This window comes from Achroia grisella, unplaced genomic scaffold, assembly GCF_030625045.1.
Source record: "Achroia grisella isolate CSIRO2021 unplaced genomic scaffold, CSIRO_AGI_Agris_v1 utg44407, whole genome shotgun sequence".
Lineage (NCBI taxonomy): Eukaryota > Metazoa > Arthropoda > Insecta > Lepidoptera > Pyralidae > Achroia > Achroia grisella.
This window is the reverse complement of record NW_026712859.1, coordinates 31,087-45,922: the sequence shown is the minus strand read 5'-3', so window position 1 is coordinate 45,922 and position 14,836 is coordinate 31,087. Positions and strand designations below refer to the sequence as shown.

Below are 14,836 nucleotides of genomic sequence, written 5' to 3'. Positions count from 1 at the left end.
TTTATACAAGCTTTCATCCCCTATTTTACCCCCTTAGAGGTGAAATTTATCAAAATCCTTTCTTAGCGAATGCCTAGTAGTTTTAAAGATATAAGCATACTTAGGGACGGACAGACTACGACATTGACTTTGTTTTATACTATGTAATTATTATCGAGAACTTATATCTTAGAATTTTATCTACTATTTAAATAAACAGTAGTCATTAAAGAGCATAAAATGTATCACAAGAATAAGTAAATCACTAAGACATAACTACAAACAGGCTGTTTAGGTCTATTGATATTGCCTCTCCAACGTCCTTAACTGGAGTGATCTTCACGAGAGTACACTCAGTAAACCATCAAAGCACTCCACCGCTTCAGTTCAGCTATTGAACGTTGTAGTAGATATTAAACGGCTCACTATGACTCTAAAATTGTGTGAGTATGTATTATTTGCAATAAACTTTATTTTTAAAGTAACTGTTCGCGAGTCTACTTCTTTTTTAACTACGAGTAACTTAGGCTAAGTTACTCGTCACATCAGCTACCTGCCAAAAAAAGTCTCATTTTTAAACTAACTGTTCCCGAGACTACGTCCGCATTTATTTTTTAACTACGAGTAACTTAGGCTAAGTTACTCGTTACATCAGCTACCTGCCAAAAAAAGTCTCATTTTTAAACTAACTGTTCGCGAGTCTACTTATTTTTTAACAACGAGTAACTTAGGGTACTAACTTACTCATTACATCAGCTACCTGCCAAAAAAAGTCTCATTTTTAAACTAACTGTTCGCGAGTCTACTTATTTTTTAACTACGAGTAACTTAGGCTAAGTTACTCGTTACATCAGCTACCTGCCAAAAAAGTCTCATTTTTAAACTAACTGTTCCCGAGATTTCATCCGCGTGGAATGTAACTTTAATTTTCAAAAATAATCGTTGCCTAAGTTACTCCTTATTTAATCAGCCACATGCCAAAAAAAGTCCCGTCAAAATCGGTCCAGCCGTTTCAGAGATTAGCCGGAACAAACAGACAGACAAGGATTGTAAAAAAATGATATTTTGGTGTATGTACCGTATTTATATTCATATGCATGTAGTAAAAAACGGTTATTTCAATATCACAAACAGACACTCCAATTTTATTTATAGGTATAGATGTATATTATATATAGATTAAAGAATTTGTCTATCTATCTATTGAAGTGATATAAATATATAACCGCTAAAAAGAATGTATCGTATCTCCTCAGTTTCAAGACACTCTCCTTGATGTGAAGCCAAATTTCGAGGTCCTTGGCGTTGATATATCCAGTGACGTTCAGTTTTGCGGTCATTTGGAGGAAAAGGCTAAAATGGCCTCAAAAAGGTTAGATGCGCTCAGTAGAGTGAGACGGTATTTAACGTCGGCCCATCGCTTGCAATTATACAAGGCGCAGATCCGGCCGCATATGGAATACTGTTCTCATCTCTGGGCGGGAGCACCACAATACCAGCTTCTTCCATTTGACCGCATTCAGAACCGAGCAGAATCATTGGTAATTAACGTCTTTGTGATAGACTCGACCCATTGGCTCTGCGGCGAGACAGTGCATTTTCTACAGCATACATTACGGTGAGTGTTCTGAGGAATTGTTCAGATTAATACCAGCTGCTGAGTTTCAGCACCGTACCACCCGCCAGTAACTAAAATACCATCCCGATCATGTGGATGAATGGCGGTTCTCCACAGTGCGGTTTTCGAGAAATTTTAGCCTCACCCAACCACATTGTGGAATCACCTTCCGGCAATGGTATTTCCGAACCAATACGATATTAAAACCTTCAAGAAAAGAGTTTATTCCTTTTTAAAAGGTCGTCAACGAACTTGCAGTTCTTTTGGGGGTGCCTTGGTGTTGCGAGTGCTCACGGGCGGCGGTAATCACTTCATCACAGATATCATCAGGTGAGCTGTAAGATCGTTTGTCTCCTGTCCTGTAAAAAAAAATATATAAACACATTTCTTTTAGTAAATTATGTTTAAATTTAGTCACTGTGCCCTCATTACTGGTTGGAAAGTAAGAATTGTTGTAAAGATTAATTAATTCGCCCACCAGATTGAGCCTAATGTGAAAATTGACTTTAAACAACCCCCACAAGTTCGTCATCGCGAGTAAGCCCCATTTCCGAGTTAAGTTGAAAACACACCAAGAGCTACACTTGTGTAAAAACTAATTGTTGCAATCGTCCTTGCATGTTTTTTTTGACAATTCACACAACGCCATCTAGTCCCAAGCTAAGCAGAGCTTGTGTTATGGATACTAGACAACTGATGTAAATACATGTTTGAATTTTTTTTAAAGAAATACATATTATACATAGAAAACACCCAGGCTGATATAAACAATCGTACTCATGAATACAATTGTTTGTACCATGCGAGGAATCGAACCCGCGATCATCGGATAGTAAAGCAGTATGCTAAACTACTAGACCAGCGAGTTAATGAGTAGGTTATTTAGAATAGAATAGAATAGAAAATCATTTATTCAAATAAACTTTACACATTGAATAGTCATCACATTTTTTTTAATCTACCGCTCATTCAGACAGCTGTCTCATCACAAGAAGAACGAGCAAGAAACTTGTGTGATGCTCTTTTAAATAAATTTATTCTTACTTTACAATCTAAGTGCGTGAATACAAACTACCAATTAGCACTAATCCAATTAAATAACCAAATATAAAAAAATATTGAATACACAACAACTGGTTAAACCATTAATAAGAGGAAATCAGTCATAGTAATTAGAGCAGACCAGCCCCTACAAGCAACACCCGTTCACGAGTATGACGGATGAGCCAGCCATCATCATTTAATTTCATAATACTCGATATAATTTCTGTAACGGATTGTTGGACTGTATGGGTGGTTAAATGATGAAAACACGTAGATTGAGTTAAGAAAAGATATTAATATACAGTTGCGAATTAAGAAGACAACCCCTCTGATCGATCCCCCGTCCAATTCAAACGGGGATCGACTTTACGGCGGCCTGAGATGAGGTTCGAACCCCTAGCGGTGCCCTCAGACTAAAGTCGTATCTGTCAGGCGGGAGTTGGTTTTCAGCCGCTCCATAAGTCCTTCCGCGGGTTTGGAGTACCATCTGCACTCGCCCTCTATCGTCCGGTGAAGCTGTAAAGGCCAGCTGCGGCCAACAGCATTAGTGTAGTCCGAAAAATAAAAAAATATAAACGCGAATGTTTTTGAGTTTTGTTTGTTTGAATGGATTGTTACTCTTTCACGCAAAAACTACTGAACGGATTTTAATGAAACTTTACAATAATTGGGTCGATGTGCTCCCTCAAATATAGTTGAGTACAATGATGGCTGGCTCATATGTCATACTCGTGAACGGGTGCTGCTTGTGGGGACTGGTCTGTTCAGGTTGTGAACACTGATTAAATTTTTTGTTCTTTGCGATAGCATATGCTGGTGGTCACTCTATTCTCCCAATTTTGAATTTTAATGACTGTGTATTATTATAAACATGTTCCACTATTATTTGAAAAAAATACGATCTGAGTTTCTTGTCAGTTCTCCTCATCTCGATATCATTCCGAACTGACGGTAGATTTGACATATCATAAGAGTCTGCAATAGACCTACATGAATAAAGATATTTTGAATTTTGAATAATATAGCGTATCTATCAAAATAACATATAGGCTATAAATTTCATGAGGAATCGCGAGCACAGACGTTTTTATTGACCTTTTTAAGGTGTACAATACTGTAGTACATTATTTTGATTTATCTTGTAGGGTTCAGCCGGCGTTTGCAATTAAAGCGAAAAAAATGCGTTCATTTAAGACATCATATTAGAAACCTCTATATTTATAAGTATTTCTCTTCAATATTATACATATAAACCTTCCTCTTGAATCACTCTATCTATTAAAAGAAACTGCTTCAAAATCCATTCCGTAGTTGTAAAGATTTGAGCATACATAGGGACGGACGGATAGCGACAGCGATTATTATTATTATTAGCGACTAGCTATTCGCCCCGGGTTCGCACGGGTGTACATGTATTATATATATAAACCTTCCTCTTGAATCACTCTATCTATTGCAAATACTTCTTTAAAATTCGTTGTGTAGTTTTAAAGATTTAAGCATACATAGGGACGGACAGACAGCGACATTGACTTTGTTTTATACTATGTAGTGATGATGTACTTATATCTCTCGGTGTACACCCGGCGTTGCATACGCTTAATCACTATTTAATTATGCGCCATTTTCCTTGGCGCAGTCCGAGAGAAGTTGTGGCAATTCCTGTTTTTGTTATTAGCCCCGCCTTACAACCCGAAACTGGTACCTAGGCTCAGCTCTCTCCAATTACAATATTACAGCTTCTATATGTTATATACATCTATCTATTTATTTGACAGCCTCCGTGGTCTAGCGGTTTAGCACAGCGGCTTACTTCCGATTGTCGCGGGTTCGATACCTCGAATGGACCTTAAATTTTTATTCATGAGTATGATTGTTTGTAGCGGTCTGGATATTTTCTAAGTATTTTGTATGTATTTACAAAAAAAAGGTATTCAAGTAATCTTATCAGCTGTTTAGTACCCATAACACAAGTTCTGCTTAGCTCGTAACTAAACGGTATAGCACAGCGGTACTGCGATAGTTGCGGGTTCGATTCCTCGTACGGTACGAACCTTTGTATTCATGAGTATGATTGTTAGTATCGATATCTGAGTATTTTCTATGTATATTATTTTATTTATGTATTTAATTAACACAATATAAACTTACAGCTAATTGCCAACACGTTTATATTTTAAAACTATTTATACTACTTAAAATTATACGATGATAAAAATATTCTTATTTTAGCAATTATGGAAGGCAAGGCTTCTGTATAAACGTCAGCATTATGTATGTATTTACAGAAAAATATATATCTAAGTGTTGCGGCCTCCTTGACAGGACTGCTTGCTGGCCGGTTATAAGACGTGACTAGGACAGACGAAAGGATTGACAGGACAGACTCGACAAGGAAAAAGACGGACAATTACATAGATATTTAAATAATTATATTTTACTTTTAAAACAAACTCTTCTTTAATTACGACGACATTTCTCAACGGTCGGCTGACCAGCAGACCGCTCACTAAGTATTTATATAAGTTGTCAAGTACCCATAACACAAGCTGTGCTTAGGTTAGCATTAGATGTGGCAGTGTTAAGTGTGAGTTATTAGAATTATTATCACTAACTTGGTCTAATCACAACGAACGATTTAACATTTTTTATGAATAGCATCACATTATAACGTGTATATTACAAGTAGGTTCGCAAATAAAGCTGCTTGGTCAAAATAGATAAGGCTAACCTATGAAGGACTAATATAATATCTGAAAAATAGGTTCACAAATCATGCTGCTTGCCTAAAATAGGTGAGACTTAACTATATATGCAGTGGATTCTGTACAAAGTCTATATTTGGTAAAACTAATCCACAGATAAAAATAGCAGAACAAAACTGACGATCCTATAAACACACCTTTGACTTCACAATACGAGCTTCCTCCGCACAGTACAGAATATCTATTGAAAACGGTGTATATATATATATATATATATACATATATTCAATAGATATTCTAGCGGTCTAGCACACCGCTTTATGTCCGATGGTCGCGGGTTCGATTCCTCGCACAGCACAAACATTTGTATTCAGAGTAAGATTGTTTGTATCGGTCTGGGTTCTTTCTATGTATAATATGTATGTATTTACGAAAAAAAATTATCTATATATTTGTATCAGTAATTTAGTACCTATAACACAAGCTTTAGCTAGCTTAACTTTGGTCTAGATGGCGCTGTGTGAATTGTCGTAAGATTATTATTATATAATTATATATACATTATTTATTCATTTAATTCATGTATTTATATCTATTTCCACGTCCAGAAGCACTGGGTCCGCAGCAGTGCAGTGATGTCCAGTGTCTCTGGAGCGGACAATCCCACATATTTGCTGTTGTGTTCAGGAGGCTGTTTCCCCCCAATTCTATAAATCAGTGATGCTGTTCTATTACGGATTATGGCTTCAAAACCATCTATCCGCGCTGCTGCAAACATTTCTGACGCGCTACACAACTATACGCTACAGGAATATATATATATATATATATATATCTATTGAAAACATATATATATATGTCTATTGAAAACGGTAGCGTCACGGCGAGTGCTGTAATATTAATGCGGCAAGATCCCGGGGTTTGCAAACGCAATAAAAACAAACAAATTGCACGTAAAATAATACTGTGAGCTTTGCTGCGATCCCGCGGGAATTTATTCTGATGCCCTCTTAAATCCTTATTTATATGATAACGTAATAATTCTTGCGAGGCCGTTTGGACGCACGAACATTCTTACAACGCTTCTTTATAACAACTGCTATGCGGTATAATCGGGGAATTAAGTCGCTACAATGAATAATATTACACCGAAGTTTAGTCGCTTTCCAGTTTGTTGCTTGTTGAGTTTACCGTTGGTCGTGTGATCCTCTGTGAGACTCCGGTTCGCCGTCGAGTCTCCAGAGTGAGCCCCGCAACTGGTGCCCACTTGCGCAAACTGTTGAGAGCGATACAGTGCGTAATCCAACTACACAAAGTGTACTTTGTTTAGTGAGAGAACGCGCTAGGATTGTAGACCGAATTTGCTGACGCAAATTCGTTGCTGCAATCCACTTGCGACTGTCTTACAGTGCGATCACCTGCCCTTTCAGGGCGGAATTCCCTACCCTTCGGTAGGTTCGTCGTGGGGTTCCAGCCCCCACATCACCCTCTTCCACCCCTCCAGTCCCCTTTCGTGTCGTGATGTCGCAAAGGGCAAAGCCCCAGGAAACCTCCTGACAGGGGAGCTCCCCGAACTGTTGTGCGTCGGGATCTGAGGAACCCGACCAAGCTGGTCCCCGCCACTGAGCTGGGGACCTTCCACGCTCGCCCGGCATCCAAGGGCACCCCCTCTGCCCTCGCGGGAAGCGGCAATGATGCCGCCGACCGGGAACCAGGCAGAGGGGACAGATGCGCACAACCCGGCCCATCTAAAAGACGCGCACCGCCGTCGCCGACCTCGCCCGCTAGAGGCGACAAACGGAGGGACGTAGAGGAGTCCCCCCCCGCGACCTGGACCTAGTGAAGGCGCCGCCGACGCCGAGAATCCGGCTTGTGGACAAGGGCTACCAACCCCTACCGTCCCAGTCGGGTACCGTGCGGCGAAAGCCTTCACCCCCTCCGCGCTCACCCTCCCCCGCCGGATAGCGGGAGCGAGGAGGGAGGGGAAGACAGGCGTTTTTACGGTGACGCATGCTCGTCGCCGTCACCAGCGTCGTCGCCCGAGACATCGCGAGCACCCTCGCCACTACCCCGTTCCTACACATTGGATAGGGGTGGATATGACGTCACATCTTATGCGGCACTCGAGGCGGTTTCACTATCGCCCGAACCGATGCTCCCCCCCGTCCCCTCGCCTAGAAAGAGAACCCCGCCGTCATTCGCGGCAGTAGCGGCGGGTCCCGCCACCTCGGCCCCCGCCACCCCAGCCCCTGCCACCTCGGGTGCCCCGGCACTCGCTCCGCCCCTCCCCTCTCAGACGAGGAACGCCGACGCAGGCGCTGAACCCGCCACAGGGCGAGGAAAATACCCCCCCATAGTGGCAGAACGCCTCCCAAATTGGACGCGCCACTTCGAGCAGCTTAGGCGCGTCCTGGGGGAGGCTCCAAATGCACGACCCTTCGGCAGTGGGGTCAGATTCCTGCCAAGGACGGACGACGAATTCCGAGCCGTCCAGAGATACCTCATAGAGGCCAGCGAGAAGGACCCAACTATAAGTTGGTACTTCTATAGTCTGGCCTCGGAACTGCCCACCAAGGTGGCGATACGGGGCCTCCCCGCCGACACCCCCAATGAGAGGATAGTGGATGCCCTACAGGATAAGGGATTCGGAGTGCGACTGGTGCGGGGTATTCCTGCCCGTCGCGGTCGTCCCGGCTGTATCTTCCACGCTCAACTCGACCCCATGGACAAGGATGAGCTCGCACGCTTATATGCGATGGACGAGCTCCTGTACATGCGTGGCGTCGTCGTTGAAGCGTGGAAGCCGGCATCTGTGTTGCCTCAGTGCCACAGATGCCAGGCATTCGGCCATGCGTCGGCCAATTGTCACCGGCCCGTCAAATGCGTTCGCTGTGGTGGGGAGCACCCGGCGGCGAACTGCGACAGGCCGCGTGACCAAAAGCCGACCTGTGCCAACTGCGCAAAGCCGCACACCGCCAACGACCGGAAGTGCCCGGTGTATAAAAGAGAGGCCCGGCAGAGGGGAATCAAACCCCGTCCCCCCGTCCCCACTGCGACGTCGACGGCGCCCACGGCGCAGCAACGGCGGCGCAACAATCCCACCGCGGCGCCTCGTACATACGTCGCCCAGGCTCCCCCTCCCGTAATAACGGTCGAGGAAACTGCTGGCGCCAACCTAATGGCGCCGGCTAACGAACCGACGCAACGAGGCGCCGACGCCGGTGCTACGAAAAAGCGCCGCCGCCGAAGACGCGGCAAGAAGAGGCGCGGAGATGAGCCCGTGACGGCATCAACCCCAATCCCCTTCCTACCTGATCCCACCCCAATATTTGCGTACAACGCACCCCCCTCCCTTCCCATGTATGCCGTCCCAAATCAGGGCCCGCGTGCAGCGCCACGTCGCCGCCAGGCGGCGCCACCGGCACACAATGTGCCGAGAGTGGCTTTCAAGCCGCTTCTGGCGGACGTAAGACGCGCACCTCCCGCGCCTCCCACATACCCCGCGCCGCGTTCGGCACACGCCGCGCCCGCGCCCTTCACACAAGCGCCCGTCGACAGAGCACTGAACATGCTTATTAGCCTGTTGACGGAGCTGCTAACTACGCTCGCGGCCGGCGCGGACACAAAGTCGGCGGCATTAAATGGATTGGCCAAAATCCAACAGTACACAAATGGCGGGTACTAGCCTGCGCATTGTGTACTGGAACCCCGGGGAATAAAGGATAAAGTCCAGGACCTCCGTCTCCTAGCTCGCACCCAGGATGTGCACATCATACTCCTGGGTGAAACGAAGCTCACAGAAAAGGAGACGTTGAGGGTGCCTAACTACCACGTGTATAGACGCGACGAAACGTCACCGGCGGGCATTGCGTACCGCGGTACGGCGGTACTAGTCCGTCGGGACGTAGTCCACGTGGAGTTAGAGCGCCCCGAGTTCCGCGTCATGCGCTCCATAGGAGTCAGCATCAACGTCGACGGCGCGGAACTGAAGGTCCTGGCAGCTTACCGTCCCCCGGGACTGGATTTCAGCCCCTCCGATGTCCGGAACGTTCTGGATGGGAGGAGTCCCACCCTACTTATGGGCGACCTAAACGCGAAGCACACGGCTTGGGGTTCCCGTCTGTGCTCGCCGATAGGTCGAAGACTCCTCCAGGATTCGCAGATCCACGGGTACGAGGTGTTGGGCCCAGCGCACCCAACCCACGTACCCTCAAATCCCACACATAGCCCAGACGTTCTGGACATTGCCCTAGTGCAGGCTGTGCCTTGCCCGGTCTTACTGGAGGTGCTGTACGACCTTGACACGCAGCACCTCCCAGTTCTAGCCACGCTTGACCTCTCCACCACCACCACACCGACGAGACCGTCGAGGCGGCGGATGGATTGGCGTGTTTTTCGCGCAGAATTGGAGCATCTACACCTCGACGGCGAACTATCATCGCCAGCGGGTGTCGAAGCCGCCTCCACACTCATAACGGAGCGAATCCGCACCGCAGTGGAGGCGGCAACTACCACAATAAACGTGGCTTCTCGCCGTCGAGAGGAATTGCCACACCATCTGCGCGAAAAACTCGCACGGAAAAAGAACCTCCGTCGCCTATGGGCCCGAACCCGCTGCCCGCGGGTCAAGCGTGAGCTCAACTGCCTGGCTGCAGAGCTGTCGGAGGGAGTGCGGGATTGGCGTGGGGCCGCCTGGGAGGGTGTCATATCCCGGGCCGGCGAACACGATACCGACCTGCACAAACTCAATCGACAGCTCACCAATGCACGACCTCCCGTCTGCCCGTTGCTTGACGAGACGGGCAGACGTCGTTACGCAGCCCAAGACCGGGCAGAAATCCTGGCACAGCACTTGGAGGGGCAATTCACGGCCAATCCAATAGCCGCCGACGCACCCAGCACTGTCGTCGAGCACCACGAGCGAGTCGTACGTCGCGTATGCGATTTCCGTACCGCTCCGTCGCCGGACGTAAACGAAGTGAGCTTCGTTTCGCCCGGCGAGGTAAGGCGGCTCGTCAGCCGCCTGCCGAAGCGCAAAGCGCCCGGAGCGGACGGGATCAGCACCGCAGCGCTCGCACAGCTGCCCCGTAGAGCCCTAGCGTGTCTAGCGAGGCTCTACAACGGCATACTCCGGACCGGCCACTTCCCTACCAACTGGAAGTTGGGTAGAGTCATAGTCCTCCCGAAACCCGGCAAGGACAAGCGCCTGCCGGCAAGCTACCGGCCCATCACTCTGCTCTCGCACGTAGCAAAGTCGTTCGAGCGCCTCCTGCTCCGCCGCCTGAGACCGACTCTGTCGCCTCGCGACGAGCAGTTCGGTTTCAGAGGCGGACACTCGACGACTTTGCAGCTGACGCGCGTGCTCCACCATATGGCTGTCGAGCACAACCGCGGCCACTACACGGTCGGCGTATTTCTCGATATAGAGAAGGCGTTCGACCGTGTGTGGCACGACGGTTTGGTGTCGAAGTTGCTCGACACCAACACGCCGTCAGCATACGTGCGAGTAGTGGACTCGTTCCTCTCGGGCCGGAGCTTCTATGTTTCGGTCGAGAACTGTGACTCTACCACACGCCCAATTGCCGCCGGAGTCCCGCAGGGCAGCTGCATTTCGCCAGCGCTCTACGCGACGTACACAGACGACATCCCCACCTTGAGGGATGAGCTCCGAGAGGGAGAGAGGGATGTCGTCCTCGCTCTTTTCGCCGACGACAGTGCCTTTCTTACGTCGTCTCGCCGAGCCTACGCAGCCGCTCGCAAAATGCAGCGGCTGTTGGACCTGCTCCCCGAGTGGCTGGATAAGTGGCGTACCACCGTTAACGTGGGTAAAACGGTGGCGCTGCTTACCCGCCCCGGGTGCAAATGCCCGCCGCCCCTCTTACTGAGAGGCCAGCCCATCCAGTGGGAGCGCACAGTGCGTTACCTAGGGGTGGAAATCGACCGGTCGCTGCGTATGACGCCGCAGGTAGACCGGGCTGTTACCCAAGCCAAGGCTGCGCGCGCTATGCTGCGACCGGTCTTGCAATCCAGGCTGCAGCTGCGGACGAAAGTAGGCATTTATAAGACCTACATTCGTTCGCGGCTCACATATGCCGCCCCCGCATGGTACGCACTGTGCTCGGCCTCACAGCGGCGGAGACTGCAGGTCCAACAGAACGCCGCCCTCCGTCTGTGCACAAATGCCGGACGGTACGTCCGTAATGACGTGATCGCCCGCGACCTCAAGGTCCCATCGGTGGAGCAGTTCGTCGTCCGGTTGACGCGCGCGATGTTCTCGCGCGCGGACAGCGGGCGCGAAGCGCACCTGCGCGACCTCGCCCCTCTCCACGCGCGCCCACCGGACGCCACTCGCGCGCTCCCGCGCGACTTACTCTCCACCGAGTGATCACGTCATTTACGTGACGTGGCGGCGTTAAGCCGGCTCGGCGAGCGACTTATAGAGTCCTCCTACACGACTCCCTCAGCCGGCTGCTGGTAAGCAGCCGGCTTCCGGCCGGCCGGTAGGCCGGCCGGTAAACGAACGACGCTGGGGTGGTATACCCCAGCAGTATGCTCGGGTAAAGAGCGTAAGCTCGGGGCCCGTACCCAGCGGTCCATATAAAGGATCAGCGGACGACCCGATAATAAACCGAAGTTTTTTGCAGATGAAATGTGAAAAAAATATCTCTTATGACTAACAAGTTGATGGAAGAATAAACCTACATAACTGCAGATGAAATGTGGAAAAAAATATTTTATGACTAGCAAGTTGATGGAAGAATAAACCTAATTGCAGATGAAATGTAAAAAAAACTCTTATGAGTAGCAAGTTCATGGAAGAATAAACCTAATTGCAGATGAAATGTGAAAAAAAAATCTCCTATGACTAATAAGTTGATTGAAGAATAAACCTAATTGCAGATGAAAAGAGAAAAAAAACTCTTATGAGTAGCAACTTGATGGGAGAATAAACCTAATTGCAGATGAAAAGTGAAAAAAAAAAAACTCTTATGAGTAGCAACTTGATGGGAGAATAAACCTAATTGCAGATGAAAAGTGAAAAAAAAAACTCTTATGAGTAGCAACTTGATGGGAGAATAAACCTAATTGCAGATGAAAAGTGAAAAAAAAACTCTTATGAGTAGCAACTTGATGGGAGAATAAACCTAATTGCAGATGAAAAGAGAAAAAAAACTCTTATGAGTAGCAACTTGATGGGAGAATAAACCTAATTGCAGATGAAAAGAGAAAAAAAACTCTTATGAGTAGCAACTTGATGGGAGAATAGAATAGAAAATTATTTATTCAAATAAACACTCTTGAATAGCCATCACTTTTTTTTTAATCTACCGCTCTTTTTGAAAGTAGTCTCATCTCATCTCAGTCTCATCTTAGTCAAACTTGCGTATTGCCTAATAAACCTAATTGCGGATGAAATGTGAAAAAAATCACCTGATAATAAACCTGATGTAATGTAACTGTCGACTAAGATACATATATGAATAACAACTTTGAAATTTCATGGTCAAAAGATGTCATCTTTATATCAACTGCTATGTGGTATAATCGGGGAATTAAGTCGCTACAATGAATAATATTACACCGAAATTAAATCAATATTTATTTAAAAGAGCAACACACATGTTTCTTGCTTATTCTTCTTGTGTTGAATCTGCATTCCGAACAAGCGGTAGAATCATAAAAACTTGACTATTCAAAAGTGCTTATATTAAGTTTATTTGAATAAAGATTATTTCTATTTCTATTTCCGAAGATTTTGCAGATGAAATGTGGAAAAAATCTCCTATGACTAACAAGCTGGTGGAAGAAGAAACCTGATGAAATGTAACTGTTGATATGATATATGAATAGCAACTTTGATTTCGTCATCAGAAGACGTCATCAGGTCGCCAACTAATTTGTAATGTCACTAATTGTTGGTGGCGTCACCATCGTGCCCACACTACTATAGGGTATTTATAATACTACTTTTACTATGAAAAGGATGAAAAGGGGTTTTAAGGGGTATAAGGGGAGATGAAAGGATCATAAGCTAGAGGGTAGAAACTTATTTTTAAGGATGTTGATTAAATTAATAATAAATTAATATGACATTCATAGTTTTTAAAAAATATATCCTTAAGGTGGTAAAAAATAGGGGGTGAGAGTTAAATGTGTAATAAGAAAATTCGTCATTTTTTAAGAGAGAATCTTGAAACTTTTTTCTTTGGTCTTTTAGAATAAGTCTAAATAATCAAAAATACTATTCGAAGCGGACGAAGTCGCGGGCACAGCTTGTTATATTCTTTATTGCACTTTTAAACAGAGTAGAAAACATAATTATTATACATTAAAACTTAGTTATTATACATTTACTCTAATTAAAAAACAAATGCCTACCCGTTTGGTATTTGACTGTAGAGTTTCACAAGTTTTATATGGCGTATAAAAAGTAAAGTCATAAATCTCATCTAATTAAGCCTATTAAATTGATTTAGCGTTTGGAATAACAGTAGAGAAAAAACTTTAAAGAATGACATAAAATTTGTGAGAACATCTGCAAGGTCAGTGCTGACGAAATGTATAATAATTTTTATGAAGATATAATTAATTAATATATAAGAAATACAAAATTATTCTCAATATATAAATAATATTGATAGTCACGAGTGAAAGTGAAAAAACTTTTGAGAAAGAAAAGTGTGATATTTATTCTATTCTATTCTATATTTATAATAATCTAAACCTCTATACAAAATGCACGGTCACGTGATCAATATCGTACGAAAAATAAAAAAGATATTTTCTGATTAAAATTTTATTTATTGATGCAATTGGTTCAATTTCATATTGAATTGGTGGTATAGGGAACTTAACAAAACACTTTCTTTGTAAAAAAAGTTGTAAAATTGAAGAGTTTTAAATGATAATGTTTTTGTAGAAAAACCTTTAATATGAATTTTAAGTTTTTTGTCAATTAAATTAATTTGTGCTGTCAATATTATCTGATTACACAAAGAATGAATGCGAAGCAATTTCTATGTTGATTGTCGCATGCCTCTTTGTTATTGTGTATTTATTTAAAAGAGCAACGCTCTAGTTTTTTTCTCGTTCTTCTTGTGATGAGTCTGGGTTCAAAAGAGTTCCGAATAAATGCTTATAATTTTCTAAGTTTATTTCTATTATATTGTATATTTACCAAAATTTATTGAAAAGAGCAACGCGCTAGTTTCTTGCTCATTCTTCTTGTGATGAGTCTTCGTTCCAAATGAGTGGTAGAATAAAAAATATGACTATTAAAAAGTGCTTATATTACGTTAATTTCTATTCTATTCTATACTAAAAAGAATACAATATTCAATATTTTAGGCAATTGTGTAAAACAACGGAACAAATTAACAGAGTGCACGTTAAGTACGTACCTACAAACCAATTCGCAAACAAACTTCGGTAATTATAGCGAGAAACAGATACATTATTTAAAGCCAACAGAACTTTATTCCCCAACAGT

At 44.7% G+C, this 14,836-nt stretch overlaps 1 protein-coding gene across 1 annotated transcript; it reads left to right on the top strand.

The window, feature by feature from the left end:
• Positions 1 to 11,299: 11,299 nt before the first annotated feature.
• Positions 11,300 to 11,713, top strand: LOC131844951 (uncharacterized; the record flags this gene model as incomplete). The annotated part of the gene is made up of 1 exon (XM_059193945.1): positions 11,300 to 11,713. A coding segment is annotated over exon 1 (414 nt), but the record flags the coding sequence as incomplete, so codon positions are not given.
• Between the last annotated feature and the right edge of the window lie 3,123 nt (positions 11,714 to 14,836).